Source organism: Ambystoma mexicanum, chromosome 13, assembly GCF_040938575.1.
Source record: "Ambystoma mexicanum isolate Mex_15411 chromosome 13, UKY_AmexF1_1, whole genome shotgun sequence".
Taxonomy (NCBI): domain Eukaryota; kingdom Metazoa; phylum Chordata; class Amphibia; order Caudata; family Ambystomatidae; genus Ambystoma; species Ambystoma mexicanum.
The window spans coordinates 633,260,401-633,283,206 of NC_090938.1; the positions used below are offsets into that span (position 1 = coordinate 633,260,401).

Consider the following 22,806-nt stretch of genomic DNA (forward strand, 5'->3'; position numbering starts at 1 on the left):
CTTCTTAACTCCTATTACCATCATGTGCTAAGAGCCCTTTAGGCATTGGGAGGGGCCATTGTTGCTCATTGTCCGTCCTAATGTAAGGAGCCCTTGCATAGAATAGTGAGACACAGTGGAAGTCAGTCAAGGCCGTGGGGGGCACTAGCGCACGCCGCAGCTCCCTGCAAGTCTAGCCGGTACTGGGCACGCCACCCCACCCCTTCATTGTGGGGCTTGGTCTATTCTCGGATTGGAAGTCACGCCACACGGGGGCGCTAGAAGACTCAAGCGGTCGCCGCTGGGAGAACAGGGAAGGGGCCCAACTGATGCAAGGGGGGGGGGGGGGGGGGGGGGGGGGGAACTGCAAGCACCGATGCTCGATGCACAGCTTCACTCCTCGCCTGCAGTACTCCCCGAGAGTCCACACAGCTCGTCAAAGCCACTCAATCCCACTCTGCAAAGCTACCAGTTCTGAGGTGCTTAACCCGGCCCTGCAGTATGCCAAGCTGCTCCACTATCGGCGCCCATGCACAGCTCAGCCAAAGCCCCTCCGTCCTACGCTGCAGACCTCTGCTCTGAGGAGGCAGAGCTAGACACAGCACTCTGCCGTGCAGCTTAACCCGGCCCTGCAGTATGCCAAGCTGCTCCACTATCGGCGTCCATGCACAGCTCAGCCAAAGCCCCTCCGCCCTACGCTGCAGACCTCTGCTCTGAGGAGGCAGAGCTAGACACAGCACTCTGCCGTGCAGCTTAACCCGGCCCTGCAGTATGCCAAGCTGCTCCACTATCGGCGCCCATGCACAGCTCTACCAAAGCCCCTCCGCCCTACGCTGCAGACCTCTGCTCTGAGGAGGCAGAGCTAGACACAGCACTCTGCCGTGCAGCTTAACCCGGCCCTGCAGTACGCCAAGCTGCTCCACTATCGGCGCCCATGCACAGCTCAGCCAAAGCGTCTCCGCCCTACGCTGAGGACCTCTGCTCTGAGGAGGCAGAGCTAGACACAGCACTCTGCCGTGCAGCTTAACCCGGCCCTGCAGTACGCCAAGCTGCTCCACTATCGGCGCCCATGCACAGCTCAGCCAAAGCGTCTCCGCCCTACGCTGCAGACCTCTGCTCTGAGGAGGCAGAGCTAGACACAGCACTCTGCCGTGCAGCTTAACCCGGCCCTGCAGTACGCCAAGCTGTTCCACTATCGGGGCCCATGCACAGCTCAGCCAAAGCCCCTCCGTCCTACGCTGCAGACCTCTGCTCTGAGGAGGCAGAGCTAGACACAGCACTCTGCCGTGCAGCTTAACCCGGCCCTGCAGTACGCCAAGCTGTTCCACTATCGGGGCCCATGCACAGCTCAGCCAAAGCGTCTCCGCCCTACGCTGCAGACCTCTGCTCTGAGGAGGAAGAGCTAGACACAGCACTCTGCCGTGCAGCTTAACCCGGCCCTGCAGTACGCCAAGCTGTTCCACTATCGGGGCCCATGCACAGCTCAGCCAAAGCCCCTCCGTCCTACGCTGCAGACCTCTGCTCTGAGGAGGCAGAGCTAGACACAGCACTCTGCCATGCAGCTTAACCCGGCCCTGCAGTACGCCAAGCTGTTCCACTATCGGGGCCCATGCACAGCTCAGCCAAAGCGTCTCCGCCCTACGCTGCAGACCTCTGCTCTGAGGAGGAAGAGCTAGACACAGCACTCTGCCGTGCAGCTTAACCCGGCCCTGCAGTACGCCAAGCTGTTCCACTATCGGGGCCCATGTACAGCTCAGCCAAAGCCCCTCCGTCCTACGCTGCAGACCTCTGTGATCTGATGGGTACCGGTACGCAGCTCCGCGTCCTTTGTTATACCAACGCACACATCCCCCTGAGCCGCAGCACCCTCTGTGTTTTTGTTCTGGCGCTACCCTTGCCCCCCGCCCCACCATGACAGGGCGCCGGAGAAAGGGGAGGGAGGACAGGCGAGATGCAGATAGCGAGGCAGTGATGGAGCGAGGGAGCGGGCGAGCAGATTAGAGGTGGCCAGGGGCCCGCCCGGGGAGGGGGGGTTCGGGAGATCGGAAAGATCGCCAAATGTTTCGGGGCCAGATAAGGATCTCTTCTCTTACGGGGCGCACATGGTTCGCATTCCAGCCCGGCCCTCAAGCAGATAACCCCCATTTGGCGAGCAGCAGCTTCAAATAACCCCAAGAGGCCGAGCCTCGGCAAAAAAAAACGCTAAAAGCTTCCAGGAACTCCCCAGAGACTCGCAAAAGTAAACACTTCCACAGGGAGCGACGGGAAGGGGCTGCAGCCCATACACAGCGCCCAGGACACGCCTGCTCCTTCTCCTCTCTCCCAACATGTTGCAAGCAAAACAACTCTTTTCTTCCAAACCTTAACGCCTGCGCTCAGAAAGGCTCGTTTCGCCCAGTTCCCATGCTAGGCTTTAAGGCGCACAAAGTGGTGGAGCTGCTTTCTGTGTGTTCAGGAGCCAGTGCTATCAATCAGGGCGCTGCTGCTGCTGCACTATTCGTCATTGGCACTCGGGCCCGCAAATACATTATGGATGTGGTTGCGCGGTTAGCAACCAAGAGACATGCATAGGTTATGGTTCCACTGTATTATTTATTATTAAAACAACGTCCATCACGTAGGGGCTGCTATGCTATCCACCCTGGATGCTGCTGTGTCCCAGATCATAGAATCTCGGTGGAGTCATCAAAATGCTGCTGTCCTATTCATCATCAGAATAGCAGAGAGATCAATCAGGAAGTGAGCACAGTGCTCCCCATAACTGCATACATACATGCACACCACTAGAAATAACCTTTCACACACACATACACACTCAACAAACAATTCTGCCGAGTGATTCGATCTATTGTGGGTACACAAAGCACACAGTGTGTGTGTGCACAAAGCATAGGACTGTGTGGCGACTGAGTCATCGTGAATTTGCAAAAGCTCCCACGGTTCTTCATTAGGTATGGAAAAGAGGTAAGCATTTGTTAGAATTAGGGACTGGACTATTGAAAAGGCATTGTCTAAGCCGGACAATGCACAATGTAAAAGTGTGTTTGAAAGCATCCTTTGACTGGATGTACTCAATACAAGGCCGGTACTACTGGGTACTGGTGCATCAAGCAGATATGCGCGATACTCATCTCCAGGACTATTGTGAGCCAGGGCAGCCGAGCCAAGCCTTTAGAAATATGCGGACCCAATCTAGTTCTCGAAACCCGACCATCAGCATGGGGCGAAGGTTGCCATGTAATCTACCAGCATCCAACACAATTAAACCAGGGTGCAGCTGTTCCTGTTCATCATTATAAATCAATCAGCAGTCAGCACAGCCAGGGAGAGCTGCTGCTACGGTGTTAATCATCAAACCCACCCAAACCGGGAAGTCAATATGCAGGCATACTCGGTCGGAACCAAACGACCCCCGACCCCCCACCATCTGGGAAGACTGCTCCTTTTACGTCAATTTGTGGGCTGCTTTTCTATCCTATCAATAGCAGGTTTGTTCTAAAGTACAAACACTATGAATGCCAAAGTGGTCATTTAAATTCGATTTTTATAAAACTAGAGATAACATTAATTTTTCACCTGCCGAGGGTGTTGCTAGGTGAGGTCTGGAAAAGATCCGGGGCTAGGCTAATGTGGGCGCTATCAGAACTCGGGCGCTAGTCATCCTTTTTGGTGTAACCCCCTCAGCCTCCTCCCCTCCCTCCTGCAACGCCTCAGCTTGAAACAATCTGATGAGACCATCACGGATGTTGGCGTCTAACTCGCAGTTACCTCCTATCCCACGGAAAAAATATGTCCTGCCACCCAGATCCCACTCCTTCTGCCCACAGTCCTGCCATCTTCCTACCAAATGTCCTCCAAGAGAAGTGGCATAGAGACCCGACTGCGCCCACGTGAATATATCTTGCCTCCCTGAACATCCCGCAAAGCATGGAACAAGGCCCACCGCCACAGTATCCAAAAGCTGCACGCGCGCCCTAAAACACAACATATTGATGAATTCCAATGCAGCGAGACCGCCACCTTTCTCCAGGCCTTCTAAACCAGCAGAACAACTGCAATCTGGGTCAAAGGGCACGTGGCAGTCCCGCTGCATCGAAAAGAAAGGCTAGAGGATGGCGTTCACCCGACGCGCCAAGGGCGTCATTCGGGCCAGCGAGTCCGACAGGAGATTTGCACCAATTGATGAGGGGCCTACAGGTAGACCCGAACCTTCTGCAAAGAAATCGGCCTGACATGTGACCGAATCTGCCCCTGCCATAAAGGGCCTGTCCAGAAATATTAGGGTAACCAGATTTAAAAGGTGAAAAACCGGGACAGGTCAATTAACATAAAAGTAGGACTAACTCTTGAAAGTGGCTGTCAATGCGCTACACTTCAGTAGCGTTTGTAGGAGAATGGGGTTTAAGCGTTACTGTTCAAAGAAACATATTATAATTAATTTATCACAAACTAACACTATCTTAAGATGTAAAATGCAGCATCTCTTCTGTGCGAGATTGTGCATTCCTGCCTGCCAGCTATGAAGACCTACTACCAAAAACTGGGACCACTGCAGTTTCCAATGGGAACATAATTTTGAGAAAGGGGGACAGAGCACCAAATACTGGGACAGTCCCGGCAAAACCGGGACGTCTCGTCACCCTAAGAAATATGCACATTTTCTTGGGAGTGGTTCGAGGCATCCGGACTGCAGTTTGCGGCGCTAGAATAGAGTAACTACAGTAACAAACATAAAGTCTGTCTTTGTAAGGCTTTTCTATATCGCGAGTGCTAAAAAGGCGGCTGGGTAGACACAGCCTTTCTGGCCCAAACTCACCAGTATTCCCAGCATTTAGGGTATAGTTAAGCCTATTGCTTTAGTTTGTGCTGCATTACCGAACCCTGTATTACCAGGGTTAGAAATTGAGGGGAGCTGGGATATGTGCCTCCTGCCTCTAGCATTGTAGAGTCTGGTTAGCTTGAAACCAACAGCTACCAGGGGCTAGGTTTGGCTCCTAGGGCCACCTGATACCTTCCAAACATGTAAATGTGACATTGACTTTGAGTACTTGAGAATGTTGATCAAGAAGAATTAGAACACATCTAAACACAATGGTTCATAGAAAATGGACAAACATTTAAAGGAGCATTTCTGGTAGCTCCTGGTTCGCCTGCGGTAGCACCTGCCTACAGGGTGGCGCGACCACCAAGGAGCGGGTCTTCGCTCCTGCTCATTGTAACTCAATTTTGAAACCTGTATAATATGCATACATTTTTTACAAACACCCTGAAAAAAAAAAAAACTAAAAAAAAGGGTCTATAGAATGGGATTTGGGAGGCATTATGTTTTTACTATTCAAGAAAAACAAAATTAATTTGCGCGTTATGGTTACCAACGGAACTGAAACGGTACACCTGTGTGCAAAATGTGCGCGCCCCACTAGCCATTGGCTACCGATACTTGCCTCTTGGCATGGTGCGCTGTGTATGTGTAGAATGGAGGTGACGAGTAACTTTCATGGCTGGGTAGTAGCTTGCAACTTGATTTTTTGCCCCCCTGTGTACACCGCATGCGCCATTCGTACCATCGCAAATGTATAACGAAGACGTTAAGATACATTAGACGAACCAGTTATTTCAGGGAATTTGTGGTGTGGCTACTCCGTGCAGCTCGCATCCGTTGCTTGTTAACAAAAATGGCCTAATTTATTCTGAGATCACGTTGCATTGTATAAAGGATTTTTTCTCATAATAGTGATCACGTTTTCAAGAAAATGGGATATTCTAGACTAACACCAGAAAACCATAACTAACTTAAAAATGGAAAAAAGGACCATTGCCCAGAAAAAAAAAAAAAAAAAAAAGCTTGAATGCAAGATAAAGTGGTCTTGTATAGCACAACTTGTAATTTTGGCGGCCTGTTAGCATTATATCCTGTGAGAAATGGGGAGACGGAGCTGGGGAAAGGCAGAACGTGACATCTGAAATGGCGCTGAACGCAGACAGTGATATGTTTCCAGGGGAGTTGTGGTGTTGCCCAAGCGTAGGGATCCTGCTGTTTGCTGCCAACAAGGCCTGCCCAGAAAGCAAGGGCGGTTCGATGCCAGAGGGATGTGTAACACCAGCTGATGGACAGGTGTAGAGTTAGGTGGTGAGAAAGTGAGGCACACACAGAGGGAGAGAGAGTGTGTGGATATTGAAAACAGTCAAAAAGCAACGACGCAACACATATTTTTCCAAAGTACAGGTTGCCATCGACTCCCAGTGCTCCACCAATGGGTGATCTGGGTCCGACATCTTGGAATAAGTGCTCAGAAACTGTTTGGGTCTATTTGACCTAAAACATTTGACAGAATTTATTTGACCTTTTGTCTGTCTAAAATATGGTGGGGGACCCCTGCAACCCCCCCCCACTTCCCATCAACTTTATCTATACTAGTACCCACCCCCAAATATATTTAATTAAATGTGCCCCCCCCCCCCCCAAAAAATAAAAAAAAGGTCAACAAAATTCGATCAAATGTTTTTAGGTCAATTATGCCAATACCCTCGGAAGCCTCTTGCATGTGCCATCCGTGCAGGAAGTTGGTATGGAGGCAATGTGAATGACAGGGCTTCACCAAGGCATATTGGCAAGTCTTCATTAACCCAGTCATTGGCTAGTCATAGTTCAAAATGGTGTGCCCTATATATTTATAGAATAGATATGGCGAGTGACTTTTTACGCCAGTCTAGTAGCTTGCAGCTTGAAATGTTGCCCCGTGAGCACAGTTTAGGAGGCCCCGTGAATGGGCTAAGCGAAGGCAGACTTGCCAGACAGGAGGTACATTCTCATGTATGTAGTATAGGGGCACAACGTCATAACATAGCAAAGTATTGGGAATCGGATCACTGTAAATTGTACACACACCATGAGCAAAGGAATAAGCATCAACGAGCTCCCTTAAGAACTCGCACCGGGGAGGAAGGGGCTGGGCTGGGAAGCGACTTAGTCTAGTGTATGGGAGTATCAAAGCTTTAGCTGCAGATATATGCCAATAGATGGGGCGCTTGGCTGGGGGGAGGAAGTGGTTATGCCACTATATGTGAGGTAGCGCGCTGGGTGGAAAGGCAAGGAAAGAGCAGCAGCAATGCCACTAGGTGAGGTAGCGGGCTGGGTGGAGAGGCAAGGAAAGAGCAGCAGTAATGCCACTATGTGAGGAAGCAGGCTGGGTGGAGAGGCAAGGAAAGTGCAGTAGTTATGCCACTATGTGAGGTAGCGGGCTGGGTGGAGAGGCAAGGAAAGAGCAGTAGTAATGCCACTATGTGAGGTAGCAGGCTGGGTGGAGAGGCAAGGAAAGAGCATTAGTTATGCCACTATGTGAGGTATCCGGCAGGTTGGGGAAGCAAGAAAAGAGCAGTAGTTATGCCACTATGTGAGGTAGAAGGCTTGGTGGAAAGGCAAGGAAAGAGCACTAGTTATGCCACTATGTGAGGTAGCGGGCTGGGTGGAGAGGCAAGGAAAGAGCAGCAGTAATGCCACTATTTGAGGTAGCAGGCTGGGTGGAGAGGCAAGGAAAGTGCAGTAGTTATGCCACTATGTGAGGTAGCAGGCTGGGTGGAGAGGCAAGGAAAGAGCAGTAGTTATGACACTATGTGAGTTAGCGGGCTGGGTGGAGAGGCAAGGAAAGAGCAGGAGTAATGCCACTAAGTGAGGTAGCAGGCCGGGTAGAGGGGCAAGGAAAGTGCAGTAGTTATGCCACTATGTGAGGTAGCAGGCTTGTTGGAAAGGCAAGGAAAGAGCACTAGTTATGCCACTATGTGAGGTATCCGGCAGGTTGGGGAAGCAAGGAAAGAGCAGTAGTTATGCCACTATGTGAGGTAGAAGGCTTGGGGGAAAGGCAAGAAAAGAGCACAAGTTATGCCACTATGTGAGGTAGCGTGCTGGGTGGAGAGGCAAGGAAAGAGCACTAGTTATGCCACTATGTGAGGTAGCGGGCTGGGTGGGGAAGCAAGGAAAGAGCAGTAGTTATGCCACTGTATGAGGTAACAGGCTGGTCAGAGAGGCACGAAGGAGCAGTAGTTATGCCACTATGTGAGGTGAGGTAGCAGGCTGGGTGGAAAGACAAGGAAAGAGCAGTAGTTATGCCACTATGTGAGGTAGCAGGCTGGGTGGAAAGACAAGGAAAGAGCAGTAGTTATGCCACTATGTGAGGTAGCAGGCTGGGTGGAAAGACAAGGAAAGAGCAGTAGTTATGCCACTATGTGAGGTAGCAGGCTGGGTGGAAAGACAAGGAAAGAGCAGTAGTTATGCCACTATGTGAGGTAGCAGTTGCTATGTATGAAGAGCGGAAGTGATGACGCAGCTTGCCCAATAACACAAGTCGTGGCTGTGAGCAAGGAAGCTGAAATATGGCAGCTGACATCCCGACGGTGAAGACAGTCGGCCAGACATGGAAGGGGCATTCTCACACTCAGCAGCTCTATGACAGCTGGACTAGACGAGTTCAATTCTTCAGTAAACTTAGTACTTATTCGAGTTACCCACAGCACTGAGGCTTGACGTTCTCGGCAGAAAGGTGAGCCTGCCACACTGCCCTCCAGTGCCCCCCAGTTCCCCCTCAAAACAGGTGGAAGAGATCATATTCCGGGCACATCCACATCTGAGCGTCTCTGTGCTACAATGCTTGAAAAACTCGCCCCCCACCATGTTTCAAATGACTTGACAACGAGAGAAGGCTCATTTTGGGGAGGAGTTGCTACGAGGGCCCCCGCCGCCCCCCCCCATCTAGCATTATAAAACTCTGCCCATATAGATGTACACTGGCTACGGTTTATGTGCCATTGAAACTGAATATATAAATCGAAACTACAGGTTCCACAATGCTAAGCCACATTAGCTAAAACGCCATGATTGGCTAAATCCGTTCCATGGCACATGGCCTCTTGTCAGCTAGGCAATGCCAGGGGCAAGCTAAGTTGCCAACATGATCCATTCTGTAGTTTCTTATCCAGTCCTATTTTTTCTTAACATACACACGTGGTAATCACAAAGATCATATTTTCATAATTATTCCCAAAAAATATACAAATGTGTAATTTTTGTCAATCCGTAATGATTCTGTTTAACGATTCTGAATATTGCTGAATTCTGATCTTTAATTTAAAAAAATAAGATGTGTAGTAAATAGTGCATTCGTTTACAGCGTTGAATTAATATCAATTGCAAACACAAAAACAGTTACCAGCAACATATCACATTCTTCAGACCAGCATGAATGAAGCACATACAACAAAGAAAGCTTTAGGTGAAGAATCCAGAAATGACAAATATGCGAAAACATAATATATACATTGAATGGCAGGCGGATCAAAGTTCCGCAGAAAGCATTTGAAATGCCAAACTAAAAATGTGGCCAAACTAAAAGCTTTAGCTCATTGAACTGGTGACAGACTAGGTGGACATCTAAATGATCATAGATGGGGTGTCCATACATGTGAATTGTTAGCTTGCAGGGTCGACGCAAAGAGTAGGTTTCGGCGTGGGAATAAAATAACCGCCTTCATAAGAACCAGTCAATCTTATGACCCTATGCGGAATTGGACAAATAGAGAAAAGAACAGATTAGAGATCTACTAGGAATCCTATTATTGGATGATTGCCTAAAGAAACAAGTAAAATAGCTCATCATTACTAGATGGCTATAGGGTTGGCATGTATGAATAATGTTCAACTGGAGCCTATGGGGATCCAAGATCTAGCGGCTGGTGGTCTTACACTGTATAACAAAAAATATACAAGTAACCTAACCCGAAATAAAATAAAGAGTCTAACACGGTAACACCTAAAATGGCATACCTCCGTGTAGTTAAACAGTAAGGTGTGGAGTGCCACATTCTATCGAGGACCTAAATAGGGAAGCCCACCACAGATCAGGACAACAATCGACCGAGAAGGAAAAGAACATGTAAACACTAACTGAACTCAGAGAGCCGTCCCCGCCGTTTATTTGTGTATTGACTGCTTAGGCGTAACCGCATGCGGCCGCGATGACGTCATCGCGCGCAGATGCAATCGCGTCACGCTGCAGCAAGGACGCGCAGCGCGTCAACAAAACTAAAGAGCTGGTGAAAATCTCCAATATGCAAATGCCAGAGTGGGATTAAACAAGCCGACAGACGTTTAGAGGGGCACACCATAAGGAAGCCATTAAGTGCCCTTAAAAGGTTGGCACTAGACTCCTATAGGTGCTAGATACTCTTGGAGATAACTGGAGGTCAGTACGGGTTGCTGAAAATTACACATTTGTATGTTTTGGGGGAATAATTAGAAAAATATAATCATATTGATTCTCATTGGTAAACCACCTGTGTATGCAATGCAATAGCCCAGTTCCCATGTGAGGCCCTTTTGTATGAACTGTTTTTTCCCTTTGCATTTGGCGATTTGTAGTTCCACTTTTCATTATAAAACTCAGACGTCAAGTCGCAGAACGTAAAGCAAAAAAACAGCACTGGATAAGCCGCTACAGATTGGAATGGATCATGTTGGCAACTATGATACCCGTAGGCATTTGACCTGTGCTGGGCGATTAGGATGCCAAGAAATATGTATATTCATCCCAGTCTGACCCTTTTAACAATGGCAAATTATAAAATATGAGCGCATGCGCCGACCACAGACCTAACAATGGGCAGGTACTGACTCACTGGGCAAAGGCCTGGGGTAGATCGTTTTCCTTTCAGACTTGCACTTCTCCATTTAGAGCCTTGTGGAATGGAATGCAGGAGTTAAATGCACCTCACTATTTATTATACACGACACACAGAGCATCTCCCACCCACCCCCTGCCCCATCTGCTTGCTTCCAACTAGCAACTCCTGCTCACCAAATCCTTCTTTATAGACATTTTTCTATATAATTCCAAAATAACAGCTAGGCTCCGCCTAAGCAGTCACTGGGCACCTTAAGGACCGGGGGCAGAGGGTATGCGCCTCAAGGGGCTGCAGACAATTCCTGCGAGTTTCCCTTCCAGTCAGCTAAGGCAAGGGTCTGCAAGCTGTTGCTCTCTGCAGGTCTTCAACTATGACTCCCAGGATCACCCACCATTGAGCATGCAGGATGGGGCTGATTGGAGTTGTGGTCCAAAAGAAACAACTGGAAAGTCAAAAGGTTACCGATGTATCTATTGGTGGTATAAACTTCAAGCAGGACACACAGGGCCATTGAGCCAGGTATACAAAAGGTAAGTCTTCTTTATTTAGTTACAGATTCAGTAGGAAGGTGAGAATAGGAGATCAATAGTCATGCTGCCTTCAACCCTGGCTCTCTCCCTGCTAGTCCCCAACCGTCCCACCTGGAACCCTCTCACTCACCACCTTCCATGCTTCACACCAACATTCCAAGCTCCACTCACAGACCCACAGCTCTCATACCAGATATGGACAATACACTTACTAGGATACAACAGTTACCAATTCCTCCGCTAAGTGTTCACTGACAACACGCGTGAAGGACTGCAATGGAATCTTCAGGTGTGAAATCACAATTTAAGGATGGTGCAATTTGGCAGTGTTTAGTGGCACACCTGGAAGATTTACTTTTTACACACCTTTCAAATGAAACCATAAAAATATCAACTCGAAAAAGAAAAAAAAAAAGTTTACTGCTACTAGCTTGATATTGGTGTGAAAACAATGACAGGCCACTAGGAAGTGATAATGGATTCCTGGCTGGTTAAACATGTTGTGCTCTGTGCATGTGGAGAACTGAGGAGGCGAGTGAATTTTATGCCTGGCTAGTAGCGTGCCACTTGATATTTGTACCCCTGAGAATGATGATGGCTTTTAAGCAAAGTCACAATTTGACTACCTCGTACTTTTCAAAAAAGGATTGAAGAGAAAAGATATGTTGCAGTCCAAAGGAGATGCCATTTGTATACTTGATAGGCAAAGGGGTCAGCAACCTTCGGCTTTCCAGGCGTGAACCGCAACTCCCATGATCCCTTACCACTGACCAGGCTGGCTAGGCCCGATGGGAGTTGCAGTTCAAAAGGGACACTGCTTGACAGGCTTCTTCTTTTAAAGAGGCTTAGTCCGCCAGTTTCACCTTGATTACTTCGTTTATGCTTATGAGATCAAAGATGGGGGTCCACATATGCTGGGATTGTTATGTATGCAAGTATGTCCTATGTAAAGCGCTTTAGAGTGAAGCGCTATATAAAACACAAATTATTAGTATGCATCTGAATTCAAGAATATCCACATTCGCTATTTATAGCAAACGTTTCTGGTAAGCTTGTCCCAAACGAATTGCGTCTCTATTGTAGGCCCCCGCCCCCTGGTGGCCACGGGGTGTATGTTTCACTGTGTTCTGTGTGGCGCAAATTAAAGTAGTGGAATGGTGTTTACCAGCGGGGGGACGCTGGGTGCTCTCCGCCCTCCTCCACCTCCACCCAAGCCTGCTTCCGCCACTGCTCCTATAACGGGGCCACCCACAGAGAGAGGTGGGGGCACATACTGCCCAGACTCCGCGAGAACAAAGGACACCTCGGCGACCCGCCAAGGCACAGCAGGGAGGCCAGCAGAATATGCCTGTACATGTCACCGAGATGCAAACAGCCTGGGGGAGTGGCACGAGCGCTCCCGGCTTCCGTGTGCCCCGCGGAGCTGGCAGGTCAATAAAGCACCTGATGTATTGCTGGCCTCGGAGGGTGACCCTCGAAAGCACCTTAAGTGCTTTGCTCTGAATTCACTTAACCGCACGTGCTTCCGGCCCCCGCCCTCCCCACCCCCGGCCCTGGGCGAGCGAAGTTTGCGGCATGGATGAACCGCGAAGGACACACACACTCTGCCGGCTGTAAATATTGCGCGCGGCACTTCTCTGCCCAGGGTCACTCTTCCAGCCGGCTGCAGCCATCTCTTAAGATCTGCAGCCTTCGGTGCGGGGGTGGGGTGGGGTCACACCGAGCAGGCACTGTGCTCCATCCAGCCGGTTCCCAAGATGCGGGAGGAGAGATGCTGGGTACACGGTGCTGGGCATTTTAGATACAGCGCTTTACATGTCACTCGGGCCCTCGCGTGCGAGTACAGAGGAAGGGCAGGTGTTCGCCTATTGTATTTCCAATGTTGCTCAAAGGACAAGGGTTGCGCTTGCGGAGAAGGTGTGAGGTGGGGCCAGTTTGAAAATTACTTCCGGGGCCTCATATGGCTCCCAGTCCACCCCCGAGTAGGGGACACAACCACGTAGGCACCTGTGGGTCTCGGCGCGTCATGCTATGCACACAGGGACAATCTACTTAACTCGCAACACAAAAAGATGCAACTTAGCATAACCAAGCCATGGCATACATTTGCATTGTAATTTCTTTTTTATATAGCGCTTTATTCTGCAGCGCTTTACATAGGGCATATTTACATAAATACTATTACCCAATCGAAATTGGTACTCATAACTTTGTATCTTAAAATGATGACACGCAATGATATAAAGGCGGGGGGGGGGGGTAATGCTGCTGATATACACTCGCGGAATGTTTACTGCACAGTGGGACGGTTTACACACTCAAATTTTCATCCGGAATCCTTGTCGATGAAAACAGTACTCCATCTTCGGCAGGGCGAAAGGGCGAGTCTGTCCACCAGGATTCAGCAAGGATCAAAGACGGGGTGCAAATGCATAACACCCCCGCAGCCAGCAGCAAGTTAGATCACAGAGGGCCTGCCCCGGACATGTGCGCCCATCCCGCACAGCACAGGCGACCCATCCCCTCATCCCACCGAGGCACACAAATGCCGCACCTCGAAATCAGCAACCGCTATTACAGCGCGTAGAAGTAGGGGAATAGCGCACAAACACGCCCCTGTGGAATACGCACCACACATTCTATCACGGTTTATATGACTTCTTGCCCCAACTTCTAAGCGCTGTAATCAGTGGTCGTTATTTTTTTACTGTCCATTTCCACCATCCCGGAACTGTTCTTTGGGACGTTAAAGCACACTTATCCACACCATAGCAGTTGCAGCCAAACCGATATCTGTTTCCACTCAACTGGCTGTCATCCAGCATGGCTGCAACCCTGGAAACATGTGCTGCACTTTACACCCTCCCCCGCCGGGGTCACAGTTCCACTAATTTGCTGGTACACAATTCGAACACTGGCTGCAATGGTGGGTGTTGTCACTCTGGTCATATTTGAGCGCCGACAATACCTACACAATTAGAGGGCGTGGTGGTGGGTATAAACGGAGCGCAGTATTTCCGACAGTAGACGGTTACCCGACGCCATAATAGATAACGAGCGGGAGGGTCCGCGGGACTACTGCAAAGGGCATAGGCGTCGCATGAAAAGCTCCCCCTTGGACGGTCGAAGCTCAAAGGCCTGCGCCACTCATGCGGTTATGCAAGGGTATAGTTGTTGCTCATACTAAGAGTCTGGCCTGCACTACTCAGGTCAAATCCTTTGTGGGAATGAGGGGAATAGAAGCGCCTGTGTCAACTCTACTCACGTCAAACCCTCTGTGGGAATGAGGGGTATGGAAGCACCCAGGCCTGCACTACTCAGGTCAAACCCTCTGTGGGAATGAGGGGGCTAGAAGCGCCTGGGTCTACTCTACTCACATCAAACCCTGTGGGAATGAGGGGGGCTAGAAGCGCCTGGGTCTACTCTACTCACGTCAAACCTTCTGTGGGAATGAGGGGTATGGAAGTACCCAGGCCTGCCCTACTCAAGTCAAACACGGTGTGGGAATGAGGGGTATAGAAGCGCCCAGGCCTGCTCTACTCAGGTTAAACACTCTTTGGGAATGAGGGTTATTGAAGCGCCCATGCCTGCTCTACTCACGTCAAACACGCTGTGGGAATGAGGGGTATAGAAGCGCCCAGGTCTGCTCTACTCACGTCAATCACGCTGTGGGACTGAGGGGTATAGAACCGCAAAGGCCTGCAGTACAAAAGGTGACCGCTTCTAATGTAGTCTCTGGGGTGCCGTCACTGGGCGTCAGCCTACCCCTGGCCACACACACCAACAACCCTTCTCTGCAACTAATGCCCCACCGGCCACAAGAAACTGCATACCAGACGCTTCCACAACCAGACATGTAGCAGCGAGTGGCAGACTGGCAGCCAATTTGCAAACCCTGCTCTAGCAGCACAGACGTTCCCACCGGGCCACGCACAGGAAGTAAACAATTACAGCCCAGAGCTCCTGCGCACGACCCGAGAACCCTGCAGCGCGGTGGGGGGCGGGTCGGCACGCAGTGGCCTTGAAGAGCGAGATTGCGCCGGTGGGCAGTATGGAGAGCCAGGGGGCAGCTGCCACAACGTTTAGTGAGATCAAGTGGGCGGGACAGTGGGCGATGCTGGTACCCTTCCAAGAAAGCTTAGTGCGGCCGCGTGAGCAGGGCAAAGGGGCACACTGATACGCAGCCACTGCCACGCGAGCCCCCCACCCCGCCAGGAAGGGGGGCTTACAATGAGTGACAGCGGAACTCACGCTCCATGCCCCTCACTGGGTGCAAGCACACTAAAGCAGAGGTACTTACAACGCCCAGGGTACTTCACCATAACAGAGGTCCTCATGGCGCCCTGTGTGATAATCATATCCAAGGTACTCATCATGGTCGAGGTACTCAGTGGTACAGAGGTACTCACAGCGCCCTGGGCGCTCATCGTAGCCGAGGTACTCAGTGGCCAGGGTGCTCGTCTTAACAAAAAAAAGTACTCACAGTGGGCAGACTGCCCACAATAACATCTGTAGCCACAACACCCCCAAAAGGTACTCACAGTGGCTGGAGCTGCTCCAGTGCGGGTTCCGGATGGGGGTCCCATAGGGGACTGGGTGACCGAGCCCCTTGTCCGCCATCAGGCAGGCCCTGTTCTGGTTGTAGAAGTCGATCATCATGTAGGGGTTCGGGCTGGCCACGTCCACACTCTCGTACATCCTAGGGGACCCCAAACCCTGCCAGCGGTCAGGCTCCAGTGGGTCCAAAGACACTCAGCTCGCCCCGCGCCGAAACTACCCCAAACAAATCGAAATTCGAGAAGCAGCGTTTGCGAATCCCTTTAGTGAGCGCTTTCTTGGTCAAACCAGGTTCCCCATCCATTCAGATTAAGTCCCAACTCCGATCCCGGAGGTCCGAGAAATCCAGGCGCACTCCAAATTCAGGTCAGATTTCCAGTGGAGCCGATTCCCTTCCTTGCCGATAGGGGGCTTTCCTCCTCCAATCCATGCCTGGCCACATCTTGGCTACCACTCGGGAAGATGTTCCAGCAGGCGGGCGGGGGGCGTTGGAACCTGGTGTTCCCTAGAGATCAGTGGGGGTTCTTGTGCACTAGACACCAGAGGGAGGGGGTGGGCTCTTCTATTTGCTCTTGCACCCTAGGGCGCAGTGGTGCTCTCTAGTACCCCAGGGACCAGTGCTGCTTACACCCTAGGGACGTGTGGGACTATTTCACCCTAGGAACCAGTGGTGCTCCTGCACCCTAAGGACCTGCCTTGTAGACTAGGGATTGGTGGAGCTCTTCTACCAGAGGGGCCCGTGAGGCTTGTGTACCCCAAGGCCAGTGGTGCTGGGGAGCAGGGGGGCGCCCCTCTACCCCGGAGCTTCTCGTGAACCCTGGGGACCTCCTATCAGAGGGCCCACTCCCGCGCCCTGGGAACTATTGCTGTTCGCTCTTGTTCCTGGTCGGGCCGGTTACCGCTGCACAGGCGCCGGACACCGTCCAGAGTCCACCGGTCCGCGCTGGATGCAGCCCCGCTCCCTCCGCCGGATCCCCCGGCTCGGCTGACGGACGGGAGCAGCTGCCGGGAGCGGAGACCCGCTGCCTGCTCCGGAAAATGTTAACCCTTGCACGGCCAGAAGACACGCTGCATCCGAGGAAACCACAGCCCAAACGGATCAGGAAATACAATAATAACAAGAGGTGCAGATTCCAGGATCCGGAGGAATTGCGTGCACTTCTCGCCTTGAGGCTGAGCAGAAAGTCTGTGACTTTCGTTATCCGATCCTCTGCTCTCTCTCCCCTCCCCCACGCTTTGGGGGTGGGAATCTCCTTCCATCACCTCTTGCCACCCCCCATTGTGGGATTTTTCTTGTGCTCCAGCCTCATTTGCCTAATGAGATGCGGCTGAACTCTGGCTGAACCCCCCCCCCTTCGCCCGCCCCTTTCACCTCCCAGTGACCCGCCCCGTTCTACTGGCTGGCAGCGGTGACGTCACGGCACAAGGCCCCGCCCCCGGTGGGCTGCCACTGACCCCCCTGGTAGGGGCCGGGCAAAGACTGGCTGAGACATACCAAGTGTCCCCGCTGTGAGGGGTTTCCTTCCCTGCATATCCCTGAAGCTTAGTAAGGCTGAGCGATCCACTGAGCCTATTAGGATCAGTGGTAGGGTGGTGGGGGTAAGGGGGGCTTCCTATGATGGGACTAAGAATCAGACACAAAACAGCAAGGGTGGCCTCTTCCCGTTCCCGTGTCCTGAGGAAGCTATATACGCTACGAATACATCTGCGCGCGCACTTTAGGTGACTAGCCGCATCAAGATATATAATGGCACCCACATACACCATGATATTGGTTATTTAAATAGCAGCGGAATGATACGTTATTCGGGACTTCTATGGCCCTACAGACCTGTTATTGTCTAAGCATGCTCAGCTACGTGACTTGCGTTCTGGGGTATACAGACTTCCACATCTTGGTATTGTACGGTTACCTAGCGCTGCAAATGTAAAATGTTTGGGAAGCATATGGTGCCGTTTGTGTAGTATTATTCTATTTATCTCATTTAGACACAATTGCGAAGTTTAGCTGTGCGTCACAGGATATGTGATGTTTAGCCGTGGGTCACATTTTAGATAGAATTGTAAAAAATAGCCACCTAGAAGAACTTTGAGAGTCCCCAATGTAGTAACCACCCCACTCCTGCTCCCCTCCTACACACCTCCCTGGCACTATACACGCACATCGGCTATCCAAAGTGCACACACCCAACATAACACTTGCATACAACCACCACCCCCGGCACTAGATCCCTACGGACACAAGCCAGTTTGCACAAACATAACCTTAAATACCAGCCAATTTAACACATAAAACACACACCAACATAACAGACATTCATTCACACACAACAAACAATCCAGGCATTGGGCTTCACCCACATGGATACAACAAGCCAGTGCACACAACCAACCCATCTGCAACCCAACACACAGACGCCAGTTTTTCCTGGTTCTGGACCTATCCCTCTACCCTCACTAACCATCCACCCTCTTTCTTTCAGAACCACGTGAGCGTCTGGAGACTGCCCCTGAGTGGTAGCAGTGCGCGGTATAATTCAGCATGACATAACATTTAGAAAGCGCTATATGTTTTGCTATATTGCCTTTTTAGACGTGGCTGCATACGTTATTTTAAATGTTAACAACGCTACATATTATGTGCTGTGGTGTTTATAATGCGCTACAATAATGGCCTCATCCCATATTAATAGCATTAAGTTGTATGATTGGGTGTTCGTTGTTGTATGCATTTTGATAGTGTATTTATATAGTGCAAAGGATCTCATGTTATTGAGTATTAGCACATGGAAATAGTTATTGACCTCGTAGCCAATCAGAATGTTTAGAGTGCAGTCAATAACTACTAGTATTGACTGCATTATAAACATTCTGTCTTCAGAAGATAAGGAAACAACAATGAAATTGTCAGGCAAGATTTTGTTTCAACAAGACACCTCTCTGACAGGACCTTTTTGTTGTTGCTGCAACATCCTATTTAACACACAACAGAGAAAGATCAAACATTGGAAAATGCATTCATTTTCTTATAGAGAAACCGTTTACTTTTATATGACATTTAGGGGGACGATTCATGGAACAAATGTGCGCCGAAAATCTTGGCGCAAGGTGGCGCAAGCGTGAAAAAGCAAGCGCACGCGTGCCTATTCATGGAAGGCCCTGCGCGTGTTGTCCCCGGGATGTACGCCAAATCCTTGCGTGGCGCACACAGGCACACACGTCATTGCAACATCCAGAACGCCATGCGTAACACGCACAGCGAAAGTGCACAATGTCAGCGCACACACCAAAAAGGGGGCGGAACACGGGGCGGAACACACAGAATGGGGAACAACGCATGAAAAAGGTGTAACTGGGAAAGTACTGCACGGAAATACACGGAACGCCCACACGCACGTGAACTACACGTACTCATGGAATCGAATAGGGGAAACCCGCGCACGGCCAAAGACACGCACAGGCCTAAACACGTCGGCCACACGAAGGCAGGCGGTAGCGTCCCTGCGCATTACAAAAGTGCCTGCAAACAACAAACACGCATATACAGCCATGATGAATGTCCCATTCTGTGGCCCCCTAGAATTGACGTGTCACGCAACGCTCACGCATCCCAAAAATAGCACGAAAAATATATACGCGACCCCTGTAGCCCACGTGTGTGTTAAAAACACACATGCAGTACGCTGTGGCAGCCAGAAACACAAAAAATTCGTACGTGATCAACACGTGGGCTAGTATGCCCAGAAAAAAGGGGTACACGACCAATCGGGACACCCGCAGTAGGAAAAATAGCGTGTGCAACTCACTGTCTGCCTTGCGTGTAAAAGAAGAACGCGTAGCCAACACCCATGCCGAAAGAAGAAGTACGCATTGTATCTGCTGTGAAGTAATCGTGTGTGAACCCCAACGTCTGGAAAACACATGCACCGCTTCCCACAAAAAGCATGTACAGAGCGATGGAAACCCACGTGGGGGGACTTTCAACCCGTGCCAGGGAAACGCCCGCGCGCATGTTACGTCACCTACGCTCTTAACGCGCCAAGGGCCTTTCCTCGAATTACAAGCTGACATGCTGTTTTTTAACGTGCCAAATCACTCCGTATCAAGCTGGCCACGCGACAACACACAGAAGACCACGCTCCTGCCCAGAAGGCCTAATTACTGCCCCCCAGAGCCCCGAGCAGCCTCCCACGAGCCATCTGCTGCTGCCTGCCTGCCGCCACGGTGCCATGCCATTTGGTGCCTGCACATCTGCCATCTGCAGGGGTCCAGTGGCAGTGACCACCCCTGCTGGAACAGAAGACTCCCGACTGGTGTCGCATCACTCCACAGCCCAGTGTAACGCTCACCTGACTCCCACGGAGGCGCTGGCCTGGTTCGCGCTGCTGTGACCTCTTCTAAGGTGATGCGCAGGGTTCGGAAGACAGACTGGACCGGGCCCCCATATCTGGCTTGTCTGGCTCGCAGAAGTATCCTTCTGTAGGCGAAAATAGGGGATTAACTGTCTGCGGGGTAATGCAATCGGCCTCCCACTTTCCCCTCTCACCCTCCTCGAAACCCTTCTGTGATTCCTCGTAGCGTCTCACCTTAGGGTCTGGAAGGACGAGCTCTCCATCCTGCTTCTGATGCAGGGGCGCGTTGGTATCCAGTTACTTCACTGGATTTTCGGATTGGTGAGAACCAAACTTGCTTGGCTTCCAGGTAAGTTTTTTGATAAGAGGTTCCCCTTGTGTCCATGCATTAATGTACTAATGCTAGTGTCTTTTTCCCCATAGGGGCCGGGGTACAGAATGCCGGGGAACAGGCACCGACCTGAGATGAGAGGTGAAATCCTTGTAGAAATCAGGTAAGTCTTTAATGAGCGTTTTTTTGGTAATGTCTTTTCATTCGCTCATTAACGCTGATGTCTCTTTTTCCCCTTAGGGGCCGGTGTCCGGAAATGCCAGGATGCGGCGCGGACCCGAAATGGAGAGGGAATGAATCAACAGGTAAGTCTTAACATGGAGATTTAGATTTCCTTATTCCCTTCTCTCTCTCACCTTTTGTTCTGGTCTTTTTCTCCCTAGGCGCTGGGGCGTGACTGCGAATCCGGATGATCGCTGCTGAACAAGGAGGCGCCCTGTAAAGGTGAGTGGAATGCGGCGCTGCAGCGATCGACGCGATGAGCTTTTAAATAAAAGTCTTCCTTTTCAGGATTGTCGGCGAGATGTCTCCAGGATGCGGATTTAGCAGGTAAGGACTTTTCCTTCTTCTGTTCTCTTCTTCTCTTCCTTTGCAGGTGATCCAGGATGCTGGCAGGCGTGGCAGAAGTCAGGATGCAGGAGCAGACACGGTGAGCGTCCAGCTGCTAGATGCAGAACAACGCGAAGCACGTGTGGCTGTTCGGGTGGGGTTTAAATAGCCTTGGAAGAAGTTCCAGGTATGCATCCTTCCTCCAATCAGGTATGTATCCTTCCCCGACCACGCCCGGATGGTAAATTAGTCCCATAGGTAAAGTAGTTCCTTTCAGGCCTCAAGGAGGCCGGGATCCTGCAGCATGGTCTGCATCAGGTAAGTGCACCCAAGCACTCCCATAATGAGCCTGGTGCCTATGGCGCCAGGACTGATGTCTTTTATGAGCCTGGCGCCATAGGCGCCAGGACACTGTCCAAAGGGCCCCTATATGGGGTTGCTGGGTCCTTCCTTGGAAACTGGATGTCCGCTTTCGGGGACGCAGGGCTTGAACCGGCTCCCCGGGAGCGGGCATCATGACACCCAGCCCCAGGACCCAGTTACCCACACACACCTGCCTCAGGGGTTGCCATGTCCGACACAACACCATCTGGCACCAGTGGCAACCCCCCAGCTGAGAGGCAGAGGGCTGCCAGCTTCACTTCCAATGAATTTGGCATCCTGGTGGAGCAAGTCCTGGGGCATTATGATGCCCTCTTCACACGATCACGCGCCGACAAGGAAGGACGGAGGAGGAGCTGGACGGACATAGTGGGTGCCATCAACGCGGTGGGGGTGGCACCCCGCAACATCAAACACGTCCAGAAGCGCTGGGATGACTACAAGTCCAGGACCCTCAAGAAGGCCCGGCGCCTCTTAGACGCAGCGGATGCAGTGGGCGCCGGGGCCACCTTACCAACCAGCAGATGAGGGTCCTGGAGCGCATTCGCCCAGTGCTTCACCACCAGATCTTAGGATGCAGGCCCGTTTGGAGTTGAGCGGTATGTGGCCATGCATTGCTGTGTGAAACAGGGCATGTTGCAGTGTGCTGGTAGTTAGCTACTTGCCTGTATGTGTGACATGGGCCATGTATGGATGTTTGTGTGCAGGGACATGATGGTGCTGCATGTGAGACCAGTCATGCGTGAACCACATGGATGGTGTATGTGTTACAATGCAACATGCGGAGCAGCATGCGGAATGCACACATGAATGCATGCTGGTCTCTGTCCTTGGACATGGTTGGGGTGTGAGAGATGGGTGCTGCTGTCATGGACATGTATGGTATACATGTCTGTGTGTCTGAGTAGCATGTGTGTGACTTGTAAACTCCATGGTGCATGACACATGTCCATGACGATGTGTTGATTCATTGATGCAGCCTAGTCATCCTTGTATCCACTGTGTCTGGGGTGTACGGCGCCAGATACATGAAACTACAGTGATGTGCGTGCATGTGATCAGTATGAACCATGATGCATGTGAGTTTCAACCCACCATTGTATGTTTCAACAGTTCCTTGGACATGGATGCAAATGTTGATTTCATGCGCCATGCCTGTTTCCGCATGTGTGTTGCCTGCACTGACCCATGTGTTGTGGAGGGACATGATGGAAGTGACGTTTGACAGTGCCACTCATGTGCTATTGCTTCCTGTCTAGGGGACTATTGTACAGTACCCTGATGCTTGTGTTCTATGTCTCCCTCTACACAGCGGCGAGTGAAGAAGAGGGCGGAGACGGCGCTGTGGAGCGAAGCGGCGGGGAAGCCTCCACCGGCCGGCAACGCAAGGCCCAGTCAACCTCCCAGGAATTACCATCATCTGCGAGCGAGGGGACTGGTGCCAGATCTGCCA

General features: G+C 51.1%; 1 protein-coding gene across 2 annotated transcripts in view; it reads right to left on the bottom strand.

Moving 5' to 3' along the window:
* Nucleotides 1-22,806, bottom strand: part of RARA (retinoic acid receptor alpha) — a 513,885-nt gene that overhangs the window by 135,147 nt on the left and 355,932 nt on the right. Inside the window, exon 1 of one of the 2 annotated variants that reach the window (XM_069634571.1) lies at nucleotides 15,725-17,023. The exons of the other annotated variant lie outside the window; for it this stretch is intronic. Within the exon in view, the coding sequence (XP_069490672.1) occupies nucleotides 15,725-15,881 (157 nt within the window). The 5' untranslated portion in view covers nucleotides 15,882-17,023. Of the gene's footprint in view, nucleotides 1-15,724; nucleotides 17,024-22,806 lie in introns of those variants that run through there. 2 annotated transcript variants of the gene reach the window in all.